General features: G+C 42.2%; 1 protein-coding gene across 1 annotated transcript in view; it reads left to right on the top strand.

The window, feature by feature from the left end:
* ptch1 (patched 1) overlaps window positions 1–19,613 on the top strand; it is a 48,744-nt gene that overhangs the window by 7,665 nt on the left and 21,466 nt on the right. The window contains exons 3-12 of the mRNA XM_085368425.1: window positions 10,924–11,113; window positions 11,928–11,997; window positions 12,110–12,201; window positions 13,479–13,674; window positions 13,808–13,929; window positions 15,954–16,101; window positions 17,478–17,609; window positions 17,727–17,882; window positions 18,232–18,330; window positions 19,422–19,547. Of these exons, the coding sequence (XP_085224551.1) occupies window positions 10,924–11,113; window positions 11,928–11,997; window positions 12,110–12,201; window positions 13,479–13,674; window positions 13,808–13,929; window positions 15,954–16,101; window positions 17,478–17,609; window positions 17,727–17,882; window positions 18,232–18,330; window positions 19,422–19,547 (1,331 nt within the window). The remainder of the gene's footprint in view (window positions 1–10,923; window positions 11,114–11,927; window positions 11,998–12,109; window positions 12,202–13,478; window positions 13,675–13,807; window positions 13,930–15,953; window positions 16,102–17,477; window positions 17,610–17,726; window positions 17,883–18,231; window positions 18,331–19,421; window positions 19,548–19,613) is intronic.

Genomic DNA, 19,613 nt, shown 5'->3' with positions numbered 1-19,613 from the left:
TCAAGCTAGCGTTTGAAAACAGCTTTGTGTATATTAGGCCTACCTGGCAAAAGTGAATGTGAAATACCATTTAAAAATTTGCTCGTCAAGCGTTCCCCGCGTGTGTGCGGGCGTGTGTGTGTGTGTGCTCCCAAGGCAAGCATGCTCCCATTCACAAACAACATCCTGAGATACCTCCAAGCACTCTGTTTACATTTTGCATTCTTTCAGGCGCTCTTATTCAAAAACCAGAGCCCTGCGAATGACCGACCACAGGAGACTGTGGAGAGAATTACTCTCCCCCTCTACCTCCCTCTCTCTCTCTCGCTCTCTCTCTTCTGTTCTTCTCTTTTTCTCTCTGCCAGAAAGGTCTCTCTCTTTACCCGAGCCTCCTTTCCCCCCCTCCTGCCCCCCACCCTCCCACCACTCCCCCGTCCCTGGCTGGAGAGAGAGTGGCCTCAGAATGCCAGATGTATTACAGAGTGAGCCACGGCAATGTAAACACTCAGCCCTGCCATGAGAGCAGGGTGGTCTGGCCTCCCTCCTTCCCTTCCCTCCCCTCGCCTCCTCTCCCTCCCTCTTCCCCTTTCCTCTGTTCCCTCCCTCACAGCGATGACTGCCAGAAGGGTGGAGAAACACCCTTCTGTACAAAACAGCAGAGGGAGAGTGTGTGTGTGTGTGTGTCTGTGTGTGTGTGTTGGAGAGGAGACTGAGTGAGGGAAGAAGCAAGAGTATAGTAGCAGTAGTGTGTTTGTGTTTTGGCTGCAGTGCCTACCGTACACTAGGAAAGAGAGATTGGGGTGTGGATTGATGCTTCTCAGACTGCAGAGCAGAGAAATTTTCTCGCTAACATTTCCAACTGTGTGTATGTGTGTGTGTGTGTGTGTGTGTATTTTGTTTTATTTTATTTTTTTTAGCCCCTCTGGCACACCACAGTTACATACGTAGCTGTATATTTCATTGCAATTCCTGCAGCACGTCGTCATAGAATCTGGCAACCACGGCAGTTACACAAGTACCACACATGCACATGCAAGACATAAAGATACAAAGATAACATTTCCTCTGTCAGATGATTGAAAAGTCAGGAGCTCCAGATTGAATCAGCATGCAACTGAGTGAAATCGTCTCTTGCACTGTAACCTATCTGCATAAAGAGCACTGGGTGTTATAAAGACCATGTTTACACTTAAACATTTTCTACTTCGTTGTTCCCTGGCACGTGCACTACTCCAGTGTTTTTGGACCTGTGCATTTGTCCATTTTATTATTTGCTCACCCACCCTATGTTGCAGAGGGTCTAAGGCATAGGTGTCAAACTCTGGCCCGCGGGCCAAATTTGGCCCGCAGCCTAATTACATTTGGCCCGCGAAGCCATACCAAATTACTATTAGAGCTGGCCTACTGGTATTATACAGCTAATATATATATTGTTTAGTATTAAGCTTTGCTTGTTCCATATTCAGTTTTTCAGCAAAACGTGTTTGAGTCCATTAGAAAAGATTCATTCTTATATCTGGAGGAATAAATATATTTCAATAAATATTAACGTTAGCCCGCAACTTTGTTTTAGTTTTGAATTTTGGCCCACTGTGTATTTGAGTTTGACACCCCTGGTCTAGGGCCTACTGGAGCTGACACAGAGCAATAAGTATTGCTTATAGTACATTGGATAGATTTCAAGTCCATCACAGGATCCCAGAAATGGGAAGCTTTTGTATACTTCTAATGCTCTTCAAGTTTGGACACCACTGTGCTGTCTTTCAGTCTGAACTCTTCCTGTCATGCTGGGTTTTATCAGTCACTAAATGTCATTCTCTAATTTGTCACTCACCCCCATTGCATGACCCTTTCCAGAAGAAAACAAAAAAAATTAGGAAATCTGTCTTGACTGTCAGCAGTTAATTCAGCAAGAAGAACAAATTGCAGGCGTTTTCTAGTATAGTCTGTGTCTATACTAGCGCTGATTTCTAGCTAGCTACACATTCACTGTGTGTGCAAATGATCATTTAATATGTATTTCTAGGCTTTTTACAATGGATTGAGATTGTTTTTGGTTTAAAAACAACACTTACAGTGACAAAGGTAGCTGAATGCACGGGTTTGATATTTAGGTTAGATGCACATTAAAGTATCGAGTTGGGTCAGTTTCATATATCTTCCATCTTCTTGTTTCAAAATAACTATTTCATACACATTTACAGTTGTTTTATAGTTGATGTATTTACTGTGTGAATTATTAATACATACATTGTAAATGTATATGTTCATTCAAAAATGTATGAATTTCACCAAATAACATGTTTCACCACAGACCCTAATACTGTGATCCATGTAAACCATAAACACTTTGCCTCAAAATAAAGGGACCAGTGCTCTCACTATAATCCGCCCTTCTGTAAAAGTTTGGCTCTGGTTGTTGGGCAGACCTATACATAACAGAATGGAGTATAAACAACCACCATTTGCTGGACTTATAAACTAGATGATAATTGCCATTAACAAAAAAAGAGAAAGTTGTAGTGCATTTCACTCTTACCTTTGTCAGGCACAAAGTGATGGATACATCCCAGAAAGCTGCACGAGCAAGCAAGACACAGAAGGTCCATGAGATGCCCTGAACGCAAAAATGAGATCACCCCTTATCCAAATAACCTCAACATCCTGTCTGTTTTAAACTCGGTGGGTGCACTGCTGGGAATCTGAGCAAGTCAGATTCCCAGCAGTGTACTAAGTTTGCCCATGTTTAAAACAGACTGGGCGACTGGTTGTTGTGATGAGTGCAGAACAGATGCAAGTTCAGAGGTTCCTTGATTTATTAGTAAGATGGAATAATAGTTGAATTATGAGGGTGGTAGCCGTGAATCTCAAAAAACAAATACAGATCCTGTTGGTTTTTCTTTGTCTTACTTTCATACTGTTTCTGTGTCCTTTATTGCACACTCAAGAATGTGTGGTTTCTTTTTGGGATCCCTGAAATCATTGACCATCTTTACAGGAAATGACAAAGAGATAGCTAGTTGAGATTGGTTGTTGAGGCTCATGTCACGGTCTGTTATGGTTTGGTTGTGAGCCAATCACAAGGCTGTAAATGCAGCAAAAGGCTGGCTTAAATTTGACAGGCACTGCAGAAGAATACAGAATGTGATGGGGTTTTTTTTCCCTGTCCTGGAGTCTTTTTTTTTTCTTCATTATCACACACCTGAGAATGCAGAAAATCTGCTGCAGTTTAATTGGACATTATCTGGTCTTTACCTGCCAGCTTCCTGGAACAAAGTACGTGTGCTTTCAGATTTTACAGATGTGTGAAACCACACAATTATCACCGGCATTCACCGCTAGTGAGTGAGCGTAACGTGTGGTGCATCTTTTGCATTGCATTCAAGCAGGTCCCTCTATAAAACCAAACAGAATATTTACAGTTTTATGAAGCAGACAACTGTAGAAAATAACTCAGTTTGATTCTCTAAAAAATGTACAGAATTCATGGGTAAAATCGGCTAGACTTTATCAGAGTAAGAGGTGTACTATCGCTGAAGAGTTTATAAAGCTTTCGCGTCACTTTAGTGATGGTGGCTTCAGATCTGCCATGTCTGTTTGGCTGCATTATGACATCACTTTTAATTGAACTACAACCACTGCATGCACACATGCTACAAAAACAGACTTTCTGTCAATGTTTCCTTCCCCAACTACTCTTTACACAGCTCTCTGAATCCATTGGCACTGAATAGGATTTTTTTTTTTTCGTGGGGGGTGGGAGAGGCGAGAGGGACCTGAATGAAGGCAGCAACGTGGAAGAATCTGCCCATTGAGGAGTGTGTGAATGTACACCTCGGGCCCAGGGGAAGCTGCATTGGGAGCCAGCCGACTGCTAAATACACCCATTTTAGGGGCCGCAGAGGCCGGACAGGTGATTAGCATAATCAGGGGAGAGGGGAGCTATACATATGGTAATGCAGTAGTTGGGGGGTGAGGTTTGGTGGTATGGGTGGGGATTCTGGGGGCAGTGGTTGGCAGCTGGGGTGTGTCGGGGGTCGGAGTGTTTCGGGGGTGCGCTGCTGCATGAGGAGACCCTCGGCTACAGCTGCCAGCCCGAGGACTTCCAGTCTCCGTTCTGTCACTCTCATGTTTTTTTCCTCATTTTTTTATTTCACAGTTTTCCACTCTTGACCACGATTGTTTTACACTCCCCTCTCTGTGTGGCAGCCCCCTCTTCTTATAAGCTGACAGGAGGGAGGGAAAGAGAGTGCAAGGGAGGGAGAGCAGTACAAGTGAGGGGAACTCACCACGGGTCAGATAGGGTCTCGGCTCCCAGTAAGGCCTTTCACCACATATTTGTGGCTGTGTGCACACCTGCATTGCAGAGTGAACATTGGAAACTGCTGTTAATGCTCTGTGGATTGCTGTGCGTGCTGCTGCAGTGAGCGCTCCTTCTCCTGCTCGCAAAGTTGTTCTGAGCCTTTTGCATCTCTTTACACACTGGCATCTCCTTTGCCAGTTCCTGTCTCTCTTTTTCCTCTCATCAAACCCTGTCCTCATATTCTGTGTGCTCCTGGATTAAAGCCTGGACTTCTTTCTTGCTTGTTCCTGTGGCGGGCTGATCATAATCTTGTGCCCGCCTGCAGTTCAACAATTCTCTAACACTTTTTGACAATGCTTTGACAGAAATCTATGCCACTTTTTTTCCCCGCTGCAGCTAAATATTTTAGATCGGTGTATAAAGTGATAAACAAATGCATTCTAGCATAGATCTGTTGATGTTTATCTACTTTTATTGAGAGGGTCTGTCACATTGCAGTGATGATATCCTACAGAAAATGGGAGCAGCAGAAAATCTAAGAAAAAAGATGAACTCAGAGCCGTGGCAGCAGATGGATAAGAGAAAGCAGACAAATGGTGGAGGACAGAAACAGGTGGGGTCCTCTTAGTGATCAAAGCAGGTTATTGACAGTAGCAGCTGAATGGGAGACAAACAGGAAGTAGGAGATGTCACTGGACAGACCTACTGTGGGAAACTACCTGAGCAGTGTGACCAGGAGCAGATACCAAGCAAGTTCAAATAAATGACCAAGATAGCCAAGTAACAGATGTCCATCCATCCATTTGCTTCCGCTTATCCTTTTCAGGGTTGCGGGGGGCGCTGGAGCCTATCCCAGCTGTCATAGGGCGAAAGGCGGGGTACACCCTGGACAGGTCACCAGTCTGTCGCAGGGCTAACACATAGGGACAGACAACCATTCACACTCACTAACACATTTACACCTAGTGGCAATTTGGATTATCCAATTAACCTATCCCCACAAGCTGCATGTCTTTGGACGGTGGGAGGAAGCCGGAGTACCCGGAGGGAACCCACGCAAACACGGGGAGAACATGCAAACAGATGTATTTTTATTATATTAGTATATACTCTCTTTCCAAACCTCATGAGAAAGTTTGAAATCAGCCATAGTCTAAATAAAACTATGTCTTAAACATAACTGAACTACCAATGAGAAAAAGATGACCTTGTGTGCAACGGCATGGAGTTAAAGATGAAATATTCTTATCATTTTAAAAAAAGACAAATGTTTTTATTGTCTCTTGTGCAATTTTATGTTGGAAGACAAAAAGAAAGGAAGAGTTATATAATTTTTCTCTATACTCCTCAAACTTTGCCTCAGGATTTAGGACTCCTATAGCCCAAGGCTGCCTCTAAGCACCTGCCTGAAAGTTTAAAGGAGTGTTGCTAGAAAACTGCAAAGATTTTGTAGGTCGCTGTTTTTTTGCAGTTTGTAATGTAATAAGAAATGGCAGTATACAGAACCGGTGGAGATCAAGTAACAAACTTTGACAAGAGTACTGCAAATAGGATTGCTAAAACGGAAAATGAAAACCATCGTCTGACTCCTAAACCTACAGGAGGATTTGGCAAACTGCTCTGCTGCCTACATTACTTTAGTGTCAGAAGTTCTGGATGTTGTTATGGACTGAAAATTTTCTTATCACTGACTGAGCATCTCCACGAAGAAGTCTTCACCCCTGACTAAGTGGTCAGACCAAGAAAGATTCTTGGTAGGAAGAAAACCACCATTTAAGAATTCTGCAGAAGTGTTCCTCTTCCTCAGATCCAAGTATTAATACAATAATGTTTCAAGTTCGCAATCCTGTTGACTTCACTTCTTGGTTTTCACTCTGGCTTATATCATCCACTGTGAGACCTGCTATGAATAGGTGTGTGCCTGTGCTCAGTGCGTTGAATTAATTCACTTAGGACAAAAGTTAGGATAAGGTTCTCAGTATGTAGGTAAATGGGATATTTATGTTATAGTTATTTAATAATTGAACAGAAAATACCAAAATGTCTTTATAGGAGATTATGGGTTGATTCATTAGAAAGAAAATGGTTAATAATATCAATCTTTTAATACCAGCCTATGGAAAACTTGAAAGCACAACTTGAAAAACCACAGTAAGAACCTTTCATACCTTTGCAAATATTCATTAAGTACCAGTATTGCTAAACTCCAGAGAAACCCAAAATATCAAGCTCTTGTATGAAAGCATCATTTTTCTGTCTCATGCAACAGGTGTCACTTCCCAAGTTTAAAAGATCTTTTCAGTGTAAATCAACTTAAATTTGATTTTCTTTACACAACTTTTAAAGCAGCTTTTTAAGTACATGCCGTTGTAGTTTCATGGGGTGGTCGTCTCTTTATCCCTTTGATAATACTGGAGGTTCCGATTTTGGGAGGTCGCTGTAGACTTGGTAGCAGTGAGATGACCTGGTTTTGGGGGGCTTCCTCTTCACCATAGGGGGTGCCTGCTGGGATGGAGGGCTAATCCAGCTAATCCGTTCTCTGCAAACAGACACACACACCCACACACACACACACACACTCACACACAGAGATGTGTTCAGCCGCATGCAAATACATATAATACATTATGTCACAAATCTTTAGTTAGTGGAGCAGGTCAGGTGTTTCAGACTATTTATTCATAGATGTGTAAATATGTTCAGGTGTACACTGAACATAATTGGGATTGGAATTATACCAGCATCACTCACAGTTACAGGAGTGGTTGCCGCCGGTGGTGCGTGTTCTCCTCGAAAGTTATGGGCTGCTTCCGTTGTCAGACATAAGAGATGTGCTGGGGTGGGGACAAGCTGTTGTGTGTTGCATGGAAAGGAGAGAAAGCTGGCGAAAGGATATGGGGGGTGGTTTGGCTTTGACAGAGGGGCCGGGCTGATTGCCATCATGATCTGGCCAATCACAGTGTAGAGCTGAATAGAGCAAAGAGAGAGAGAAAATGAGAATGAGGAGGGGGCGTTCAGATCTGAAAGGAGGAAGGGGGTGATGTCAGTTCCTTAGAAACCTACTTTCTCTCCTTTGGTGCCCGCCACCCCCCACCATTCCTCTACTTTGAGAATAGGGGGACCAGGGGTTAATGTTATGCAACATGCTGAATACCCACACCGAGGGCTCCACTACAGTGACAAGCATAGGCCTCTTCTCTTCTCTTCTCTTCTCTTCTCTTCTCTTCTCTTCTCTTCTCTTCTCCTAAGGTTTTTGGTTTCGTTTGTCAATCATTAATAACTAATAACTCGTACACTACAAACCCATGTAGTCAACAGTGCGCACTAACTCAGTAAAAATAAATACAGACATGATTAGCTAAATAACTAACTAGTCATATGCTGCTGATTACTTTGATTAGCAGTTTGATCTATTACAAGTAAGAAAATAATAAAATATTTCTGTCACAAGTTTCTGGAGCCTAAGTTCATGAACACAGGTGAAGAAACTGGACTTTTGAAAACCAGAAAGCAGCTTGCTGATTCCAGTTCTGTCAGAATACATATAAGTTTTGTGATTTATTGGAATGAAAGCATTTTGGCTCAAAACCAGTTGATGGATAGTACAATTTGACTTCACCAGACTCTCTTAATTATCTATTTTGGATGTGTACTTTTCATGTCACTCTAAAACATTACAAATGATTTTTGTTTTCGTAAGAGACCGAGGCCGGTAAGGGAGGGATTGAAAATTATTTCCACTTTGTTTTGGTCTCAGCAGCTGAGCCTGGAGCGGGACACCTTCAAGATATCAACACATGCTGGGGTCAACCAGTTTTCTTAGGAGAAGGAATATGGGAATATGTGTCATTGAAGAAACACAGCTGTGTGTTCACGCACACTCGTGTGCACATGCTTGCACGTATGCTGAGTGTGTGCGCACACACATACATGTTTTCTTGGTCCAGCTGGGGTGTTAATTTCACCCCAAGGCTGTGTGAGTGTTGACCCCAAAACTTTGTAACCTCGTGAAGTGTGGAATTCTCGAAGCCCGAGGCTGTAATGTGCTGTTTCCTGTAGCGGGAGAGTACATTCCTTTGACTTGTCCCATTCCTCTCTGCTTGCTGTAAACTCAGGATCTTTGGGTGGCAGTCCACGACTTGGAAAGAATTCAAAACAGACAGTGGGTTCTTTCTAAACTTGATCCTCCCATCCCCCTGTGCCATCTCCACACGTGTAGAAGGGTATTGACTGATGGATGCACCTTTTTCCATATACCCGTGTTTCCGTTGTCCCTCCTGGCAGTGCACTTAAACCAAGCCTCAGGCTAGCATTGCCTTTGAGCGTTGAGTGTATCAGACAAGCCGACTTGTTAGTGCGCTGTCAGTGTGCGTCAGATCTTAATCAGTTCCGTGCGCTTTCCTTTGAAGGGAGGGCTGGTGTAACGGACCTCTGTAGCTGGCCTAGCTGTCACGGTTCTGGGTCCGTTGGACCCAGTATTTTGAGTTTATTGTGTTTTGATTTAAGTTTGCATCAGGGATTATGTTCTTGTTCTCTTGTTGTGTTATGGTGATGATTATGATTTCTATTATTAGAGTTCCATGTTTCTGTTTATCTGGGTTTACGATGTGGGTTTAGTTTCATATGTCGTTTCCTGTCTGTCTCTCAGTGTCAGGTCTGCGTCTTGGTGTGGTGTTCTCATTTCCTGTTTTATTGTGAAGGTCTGGGTCTCATGTGAGTGTGTTCGGTTTTACCTTTGTCTCGTCTTGTTGATTATTCCCAGCTGTGTCCACCACCTGTGTGTAATTCCCCTGTGGTTCTCTGTGTATTTAAGTCATGTCTTCCGTCATTGTTGTTGCTGGTCCGTCTGTGTATTCCACCCTGCGTCATCTGTGTATTCCACCCTGCGTCATCTGTGTGTTTCCCTGCTGTCAACCGCCAAGTGTTTCTGCTCATGTTCAGGTTCGTGTTCTGTAGTTAGTTTGTTCCCAGTCTAGTTAGTCATTGCTCCGTTCGCCGTTTGTCCTTTTCCTTTTTGTGTTTAATAAACCACCTTTACACCTTCACGACTGCCTGCATTTGGATCCTCCTTTATTTTCCACACGGCTCATCTCACTTGCCGTGACACTAGCAGTGGAAAGCATGTCGCTCCAGTTAGCCTAGGCCTGCTATTAATGATGAGCATTATAAACATGCATTCAGACAGGTTCAGATAGGAATGCTGTTTGAGTCCAGAAAAAAAGAAATCAAATGTGTTTTCCTAATGCCCCAAGACATGGCCCATCTCTCCCTTTTCCCTTGGTCTGACTGGGTGGTCCAGCCCAGCAGAACAGGCATGCTTATGTTCAACTTTAATGCCATTACAGTAGACAAAAAAATATTCAATCCATGCCCACTGTTACACGGATTGAGCAGAATTGTTAAATTGGATTAAGGCATAATAAAATGCTACAGATTTTTCACACAGTCTGCTCTCTCACTGGACAGTTTTCTTGTTTTGTGTATGTGTGTGGCTGGGTGACCAAGTGAAATAATATGAGTATAAATTGCTCGAGCTTTCGCTGAACGGCTCAAATTATCAGCTCGTAAATTAGAAACAGACACACCAAACTGGGGGATGCATATGAAGACACATGAATCTTAAACCTGAACACAAAACGTAAACAATTCTGGTACTTTTTTAAAATTTAATTTGCCTTATAATTTTGCTCATATCTGCCCATCCTTGCATGCCCGCATTCGTTTGCATGCATGTGTGTGTTTATGTGTGTGCGTGTGTGTTTGTGAGGGATACTTTGCCAGACTTTCCTTGGATGTACTTGGGTGGAGCTGGACAGCTAAAGGGTCTGAAAGGCTGCTTTTGTAGCTCGGGCTAGCTCAGGGCTCAGAGCGCACGCACAGGGCTTAGTCTCACCACGATACTGGGAGCAAAGCCTGGAAGACAGCCTCTCTCTATCAAACACACACACACACTAGTGTCACACACAAATGCAGACAACGTGTTTTGGCGCTGCTGACAAGTTAGCAAATTTAAGGAGAAACACTGAGCTGTTTGTGAAATGTGGATTTGTTGAGGTGATGCTGCTTTTGTGGATTCAAAGGACTTGGGATGTTTGCCATTGTAGTGTTACAAGCTTACTGTGAGGAGAGTGCTTTTATTTAAGATACAAGTCAGATAATGTCACAGACAGGCTGCGATGTCTGTGGGTCTGCTTTGCAGAACGAGCAGGGGATCTCTTGTGTGAGTCGCAGACTTTATAGCACACCATGCTGTTTGTGTGTGTGCATTATTATTATCTTGTAGTTCAGAGCAAAATAATGCATTACAATAAAAAAAGTATGCATGATCTGGAATGGATCTGGTAGCAGTGTGATGTTTTCTAGTCAGCTGTACTCCTGTTTTACTTGAAGAACCAGAACGAAAGTCAGTGTTTTAACCTTTACTGTGTCTATATTTTGCAGATATTTGTGCCTTTGTGTCAGAAAAACACAGACTTTTTAAGCACATATTCAAAGCCAGCACAATTCTGGCCCCTAACCCTTACATGCAGTTTTTCTTAACCTTTAACTTTACTAAATAAGATTTTGTGAATCAAATGCAATAATGGTCTGGATGTTTTCACAAAAGCCTTAAATATGTAACTTCACTCTTCTTTGTCAAGTTGGCGGGCGTGTGAACCAGGAACTCAAGTATACAAGACAGAAGATAGGCGAGGAGGCCATGTTTACCCCTCAGCTGATGATCCAGACGCCGCGGGAGGAGGGAGCCAATGTTCTAACTGTGGAGGCGCTCCTGCAGCACCTGGAGTCAGCTATCCGAGCCAGCAGAGTTCATGTTTACCTTTATAACAGGTAACGTGCCTCTTGTCATTTTGTATCTAAGCATCATGTTTTCCAATTCTGGACAAGTTAATTCAAGTTTAATATCTTTAGTCCAATAACTGTATCTGGCTTCCTCTTTATTCTAACACAGTGGCCAGTAATCTGTGAGTGTAGCCCTGTTATAGGTCCAGGTATAAATTCTCTTACTTGTGTGTCAGTCAACATTTCTCAGCTACAACGCTGACACGATGTGCTCAGCTCATTCAACATTGTTGGAAGTAAACGAATAAGCTGATCCCAACAGTGGAGTAACCCTCCTGCAAACTAGCATTTGGAGGTGTGATTGCAGAACGGCACAAAAAATAATTTTTTTTAGTAACCCTTTTACTTTATGAAAAAAGCTCTATCCTACAAGCTGGAACAATTTATTTTGAAATATGTCTGAGTAGGAGTGCTGAAAGGTGCTGTAACGTGGTGCACATGTGCAAACTTTTTTCTGTATGCTATCAACTCTTGTGCTTATTTAAACAAAATCATATCAGCCAACACTATAATCAGCAGGAAAAAAACAAATCGATGCACCTCAAGTGGTAATCTCTGAGTGAATTCATTGCTGTACATGACGAGATATAGCAATTATTCTGTGTGTACAAACACAAAGAAATTCGTAATGATGAAGGATATATTTGTATTATTCCTTGTTCAGTTGATCCTGGGTGCACTCGTCGTGTTTATGTGGTGATGAAAAAGTTAAACTTTTGTTCTGGATGAAGCATTCTCATTGGGATGAAAAGTTTCGTCACTCATCCAAGTGACTTTTTCACTCTCTTTTTCTCCTTTTCAGACAATGGAAATTAGAAGACTTATGCTACAAATCAGGGGAAGTAGTCACAGAAACACATCACCTGAATCAGGTGAGACACAACCAGCACAGTGTGTATAGTTTTTCTGTTTTTTACTTTTTATCTCTGTATTGTTGCTACTTCTTCAGTGTTTGTCAATTCTATTATTTGCTCAACCATTTAGATCATAGAAAGGCTACATCCCTGCCTCATCATCACACCTTTGGACTGCTTCTGGGAGGGGGCTAAGCTCCAGCCTGGAACAGGCTATCTCCCGTAAGTACTTAAAAGCTCTTTTTGACTAGACAGAATCTGCATTTGTGATGTGATCATTACTACATATCATTGGATTGACCAAACTCTTCCAAGCTTATGGCCAAATGATCAAATCCTAATTGGGCTTACATAATAGCTTTATCTACTGTGAGGCCAGTTGGCAAACTGATTCAGATGATGTTGGGACAATAAGACCTGAAGTGCTGAGCTCAGCTCATAACGGTAGTGTATACAGTAGCAGTGGCAATGTGATAATGAGAAAGAGATGACAAGAGATGTGAATCTTTGGATCTTGCATTAGCCCCTTTTATAAGTGGCAGCTCTAACACACTCAACCCATCTAAAGAAACACCACAGAGAAACAAGTGTGTGTGTGTGTCCTGAACTCGTCCCCTCTGAAGGCTCTATTGTAGTGGTTGCTGGCATGCGTATCGCTGGCGATGGTTTCTCTCGAGCCCTGGGCCTCACACCATTGTCTGGCCGTTCTGTTGCTAATGGCCTGCTGCTACAGTAATACTCAGCAGACCTTTACCTCTGCATGTGTTTATGCATGCCCATATTGTGCGTCGTCTTCATCAGTGCATACATGCGTTTCTGTCGATGTGTAAAGGTGTATCAGCTTGAGTCACCATCATCAGAGTGCGTGGATGTGTGTCTATCTGTGTGAGTGTGAGTGTCTGGACCTAGATGGTAAATAAGGTTTTTACTATGTTCTGGTTGGGAGGCTGGGAATAATAACCCAAGCCTGGTTAAGCACATACAATGTCGTCTGAATGGCAGAGAGAAAAAGAGAGATCGGAATGTGTGAGGAAAAGAGAGCATAGAGGGACGAGGTCTGGGTTGGAGCAGGAACTCAGCTTTTGCATGATGGGAAATTATCGCCACTTATTACATAGCAAGAAAGAGATTAGTTACCGTTATCAGAATTGTGCCTTTTTCATCGGCTAAAATGTAATCTTGAACTTTTTATCTTTTTGTGGTTTTATTCCCTTCAATGAGAAATAAAAAGTGATGGGCAGATAATGTTTAAGAACATAAAACAAAACCTTTCATTCAAACAGGTGTAAGGTAATCTTTTGTAATCATCCAGATAGGCCAGAATTTGAATCTAGTGTTGACCTGTCAACTCTAATGGATATAGTGGATGGCTTAGGTAACATTTTTTATTGTCATTTGACTATAAGATTTTACTTTTTGGGGATCCAAATGCAGCTATTCTTAGGAACAGAAACCTAGCATCATAAAAGCACACTAACATTTGCCTTTAACCTTTGCAGAGGCAAAGGACTTGTGCAGTGGACCAATTTTGACCCTAAGGAATTCCTTGAGGAGTTGCCACAGCAAAACCACGTGGAAATCTTTGAGGAGATGTTAGAAAAAGCGGACATTGGGCACGGCTACATGGATAGACCCTGCCTGAACCCAGCCGATCCTGACTGCCCCCGCACCGCGCCCAATAAGAACTCGACTAAGGTGGGCATGCATCAAGCCTCAAGCTTTTGGCTCGGAATATCTCAATAAGTGTGGGGTATTAATATGTTTCGCTCAAACGTAAAGTGTTTAGTTTGAGATTAGTTGTTGACAGTTATTGCTTTTATTGCTCCAGCCATTCGATGTGGCACGGGCTCTGAGTGGAGGCTGCCATGGTCTGGCCAGGAAGTACATGCACTGGCAGGAGGAACTGATTGTTGGAGGGACCACCAAGAATGGCAGCGGACCCCTGCTCAGGTAACATAACCGAACTTGCTTCTTCGTAAACACTGTAGTAATCATGACAGCGCGTATTCTGGACAGACTGTGTGGTTTTTGTTCTCTTGTGCAGCACGTGCACATTTGCGTGTGTGCTGTGTGCTATAAATCTTGCAGTCATTAGCAAATTCCAGTGAAATCTTAGAGCTCCAGCTGTTCCTGCTCAGCTCTGGCTGCTCTGCTTGGACACTACCCACTCACACACACATGTGTATGCACAGAGTGATGTATTGCCTGGCTAGTTTGTCCAAATATACAGCGATATGTGGACTTAATTCCAGCACAAGAATCAGGTAAAAGCCTAAAGATTTGGTTGTATGCCGTCCGACAACATACAAGCTCAACGCATGATAAGGGAACAAATTAAAGTCTTGCACTTTTTGTGTGATGTTTATGTAAGTAGAAAGCATGAAATTTGCATAGAAATGAAAAATGTTTCTTCAACAGCAGCTACAGCAGCAGTAACATCTTTTGCTTGTGGACCTCCTACTTTAAGGCTAAAATGCACTTTTGGTGCAAAGCAAACTCGCACGCACACACATTAACACACATACTGGTCACGGAGTACAGTGGGGTGCGTTGTTTGTGTTTTGTGGTTGTGTTTTTTCCTGGCAAGGTTGGGTCATTAGAGTGTCTGTGCGTGCCTGGCTGCTTGTGTGTGTCTGCGTGTGTGTGAGTGAATATGTGTAGTATGGCTGCTCTCTCTGTTGGGCTGTTACTGCTGGCACTCAGCTTCTTCACCTTGTTTACTAACTGCCACCATTACTGTGATTATCACCATATTACACAGCACACATTCATAGAGACGGGCAAATGTCTTTTGCTTTGGTTTATATAATTTTATGATTTGAAAATAAATCCACTCAGTAGACTACTGTTAAAAAGCTGCACTCTGGTCCAGAGTCCTTTATTATTACCTAATCCGCCATATTACTTTATTACCTTCATAATTTATCACCCCATTAGCGGTGTGCATTTTTCATTACACTCAATGTCTTGGTCCTTAAGATCAGCAACCCATAGAAGGGCTGAAGGAGAGCTTGCATGTGGGAGGGAGAGGATGCATGTGAGGAAATATGTAAATACACAATTAAATTATCCTTATTAAATCCTTATTAAATTTCCTCTCACTGGGTTTGTATATGATTTTGAGATATTGATATCAGTAGTTTCTGGATATATATATATATATATATATATCCAGAGTGGAGGCTGCCATATATATATATATGTATATATATATATATATATATGTGTGTGTATATGTGTATATATATATATATATATATATATATATATATATATATATATATATATATATATATATATATATATATATATATATAGTGTGTGTGTGTGTATGTATGTATATATATATATATATATATATATATATATATATATATATATATATATATATATATATATATATATATATATATATATATATATATATATATATATTAGTCACATCAGATGGAACAGTATTTGCTCAGACAGCACATGTGCTAAGCGCATCATTGTTTATGATGACTGATATCCAATGTGCTCCAGGCAATGTGACTTTGGTTTTGTTTCATTTTTCTTTCCCTTTTACTGCTTAAATTAACACATTCTTTGTTCTGGGATTAGAGATTAAACTGAAAAATTAAAAATTTTCCTGGGATGATTTAATCTTATTCTCTCATCTCCCTGTTGGTTTGATGCTTTTGAGGGACCATCATTTTGATGAACACCTAATTTATTTTTACTTTATATTCATGGAGTGTTAGACATCGCTGTGAATCAAAGAGCCTAAAACTTTGCAAGTCCAAGTTTTGATTTTGTTATTATTTCCCACAATCCAGAGAGCCTGCTCATCGCCCCACGCTTCCTCTCTAGATGGGATGTTCTCACTGAAGTCTTGACCTCCTTCCTTTTGTTCTCTCATCCTTTCCATGTTTTCCTTCCCATTTCCCTCCCTCATTCTCTCTCTGCCACCTTCCCCCTTAACTCCCTTCCAGTGCCCAGGCCTTGCAGACCATCTTCCAGCTGATGACTCCCAAGCAGATGTTTGAGCACTTTCGGGGCTACGATGAGGTTTCCCACATCAACTGGAATGAAGAAAAGGCTGCAGCTATACTTGAAGCCTGGCAGAGGCGGTACTCTGAGGTAAGGGCCAGAAAATTTAGAAATGAGAGCAAGAAAAATTCAGAAAAAGAGAGAACGAAAGAGAAAAGAGTAGCGAAATCTACCCTAAGTCCTCTATAGCCACGTTGTAAATCACAGACCGGATACAGGTGAACATGGGAAGGCCCCATCCAAAGCCGGGGCCCCTGATAGATACTAAAACCACTGTTGGTGTGTGGTAAAGGACTAAAGTTTTCCTCTCACTCATGAGTAGAGAGGGGCAATAGAGCAACAGGGTGAGCATGTCTGGAATACATTAAGTGAGTGCTGGATATCTCTCTTTTTCTTCCTCGCTCTCCCCCTTAAACTTACACACAATCACACATGAACACACACTCACAACTTCACACACAATCGCTTTCCCAGCTGTGGCCCCATTGGTGGCTCATGTGTGACATCATCTGGTCTTTGTTTTGGGGGCCCCAACCTCTGTTCCACATGGTGTGACCTTGTGTGTATGAATGTGCGTGTGTGTGTGTGTGTGTGTGTGTGTGTGTGTGTGTCATTTATCTTTGGGTCCAGAAATCACAGATTTTTAACAAAATGTGATCATATTTTTAAACACATAGTTTTATTTTTTTAAGCTTCAAAGTGAAAAAATATGCCAAAAATTGCATTTTTTATTTGTATTATTCACATTTAGGCGTGTCTGCAAGAATATGTCGGTATGTGTGAGACACATGTGGAAGTTTACATGTGGGTGCGAGTGTGTGTGTGTGATCTAGAGCATGTTTCTTAATGTGTGTCAGCCGTCATTGCTCCCCACTGAGCAGTAACAGCAGTTCAATGCCGAAGCCATCTGTCTGTCCTGAGATAGTAAGAGAGACAGAGGGAATAGGTCAGGATACTGTCTGCAGAGCCTCCTGATTCAAGGCTTTTTTTTTTCAGAGACAGCCTGTAATATTTAGTTAATTTAAACCTAGGGAAGATGTTATATTACATAAAAGAGGGACAGCTTGCGCTAAATCACTGAAAATTAATTCCCTTTTTCCAGAATGTGCATTTTAGATACCACTGAGTAAGCGGCAGCAAGGTTGGTCAATTATCTATTCTGCTAAAATTAGATTTAGTTGTATTTTGATAGCTGATGCAGATCTAGTTGGTATATTAAGGGAAAATGAGATAGGGATAAGAAAATCTTGTTGCAAAGTTCCAAACCAGTAAATGCTTTACTGGTCAGTAAACCAGATTTAAATGTTGATGGAGCTACTGGTGCTGCATTAAGAGTTCATTTATAAGTGACCTATTTTATTATTTCTAATCTATATACATATATATTTTATAGTGTGTATATATAGGATATTTAATCCTATTTTAAAGAGTTTCTTCCTCTTTATTTACTATTGTCTTGTCTTCAGGCGGTGCAGCACAGCGTGTCAGCAAACTCGTCTCAGAAGGTCTTATCTTTCACAACCACCACTCTGGAAGATATTCTCAAGTCTTTTTCGGACATAAGTGTTATCCGCGTGGCCAGTGGGTACCTTCTGATGGTAAGACTAGAGGGAAGGAAAATTTTATTCAATTTTTCTCTGCTTTGCTTGAAACTGAGAAGGGACTTACAGACAAAAGGGTGATTGATTAATGGTTTGCTTGCTGTTTGTGCCTAGCTGGCCTATGCATGCCTGACCATGCTGCGATGGGACTGTGCCAAGTCTCAGGGGGCTGTGGGGCTGGCAGGTGTCCTCCTGGTGACGTTGTCAGTGGCAGCTGGTTTGGGCCTCTGCTCCCTCCTGGGCATTTCCTTCAATGCTGCCACTACGCAGGTAACTCACACACATGCCACTGGACCCAGTGGGCTAAAGGTCAACACAGCAGCTGCTAGTAGACTTGAGTTGAAGTCTCTGCTAGACTTAAAATCATTTTCTTAAATTGCCTAATTGAAGTGGGTCAACACCAGCAGAATAATGTACAGAAGATAATGTAGTAGATATTATTGGACACTGGAGACAGGTTTTGACGCTTCATTTTAATTTACCTTAGCACCAGAATTTGAAAAATATTGCATGGGTGTGTATCTATAATAATATGCACTTGTGGCTACCCCTAGAATAGCGAACCTCTGAGGTAAAATCATGCAGGAGCTCATTAAGTTTGTGGGTGTGTGTGCCACAGGTGCTTCCCTTTTTGGCTCTGGGAGTTGGAGTAGATGATGTGTTTCTCCTCGCCCATGCCTTCAGTGAGACCGGGCAAAACAAGAGGATCCCATTCGAGGTGAGGCAAACATCCACCATCACCCATTCCTGCACATCCCCTTTGTTGTTTTATCTACTCCGCGGAGGAATGTGTGAAAGCTTGTCTGTGCCTGTGATGTAGCATCAAGCAAACCATGTGCCACACACCCAGCCTTCTTATCTCGGCAATGCTCCGAATTAAAGACGTTCATTTTTAAATGGATTAATATGTCTGTTTCTTTTAGATTATGACTTCCTTGTTTCTGCTTTACACACAGATTGATAAGTTACACACACACACTTGTGAGTGGGTCTAATAAAAAAAATTAATTAATTAATTTGATGCATTTAAAGTATTCTGTGCGGTCTGAAGTATGGATTAAACCAGGAGCAAGAGCTTTCTCATCCATTAGCTGATGAAGTGTACAGAATCTAATAAATAGCATAAAAAAAAAAAGAACTGGCTGAGTGTGTGTGTGTGTGTGTGTGTGTGTGTGTGTGTGTGTGTGTGTGTGTGTGTGTGTGTGTGGGGTAGCTTTTCATCTCCAGAGGGGAAAACACAGGCATGTATTTGCTTGTTTTTGTTTTCCCCTGCCTCCCTCTCGTTCAAGCCCTCGTCTCTATGCCTCCCTCATCCCCGAGCTTCTATTGTGTGGCTGAGATGAAAACTAAACAGAGCCAAACCTGATCTCTCCTGTCTGATGCGCACACACACAAACACACACACACACACAGACACACACAAAGATGCGCATGCCTGCAGACGCTCTCTGTGTGGTCCTGCACGTCTTTAGATCTTCACACAGTTGCCGCCAAAGTCTTCTAGAGTTGTGTGTTTATCACTGTTCTCTTTGTGCGCATTATATTACAAGTTTTCAGCAGCAGTGATTTTACCAAGCGTTGTTTTGTTCTGTCGGCTTTTTCCTCCGTTACTTCAAACAGAAGTAGACAGGCCCAGGTGGATTATTTAAGCACTTCAGGGCTTCAAGAAACATCGTAATCACTGTCAGTCATATCAGTATCACGATAATGATACATAATCTCCAGTATTACACGTGTGCCTCTGGCTAAACTCTGATCAAAAGTTTCATTGCTTTTCCTCTCACCAACTTCTCTTTCTGTCTCGACAAGGATCGCACGGGGGAGTGTCTGAAGAGGACAGGGGCCAGTGTGGCTCTTACCTCCATCAGCAACGTCACAGCATTCTTCATGGCAGCGCTCATCCCCATCCCAGCGCTCAGAGCCTTTTCTCTACAGGTACAGTGGCTAGTGAGTGAGGGTTGTATGCGTGCGTGTGCGTGTGTGAGAGTTCAGTCGTGTGGG

The sequence above is a fragment of the Diplotaxodon limnothrissa genome, linkage group LG12, assembly GCF_057381915.1.
Source record: "Diplotaxodon limnothrissa isolate DT_005_m linkage group LG12, D_limnothrissa_male_GT1.1, whole genome shotgun sequence".
NCBI classification, from domain to species: Eukaryota; Metazoa; Chordata; class Actinopteri; order Cichliformes; family Cichlidae; genus Diplotaxodon; species Diplotaxodon limnothrissa.
Note: the sequence above shows the minus strand (reverse complement) of the source record. Positions and strands in the feature narration are given on the sequence as shown.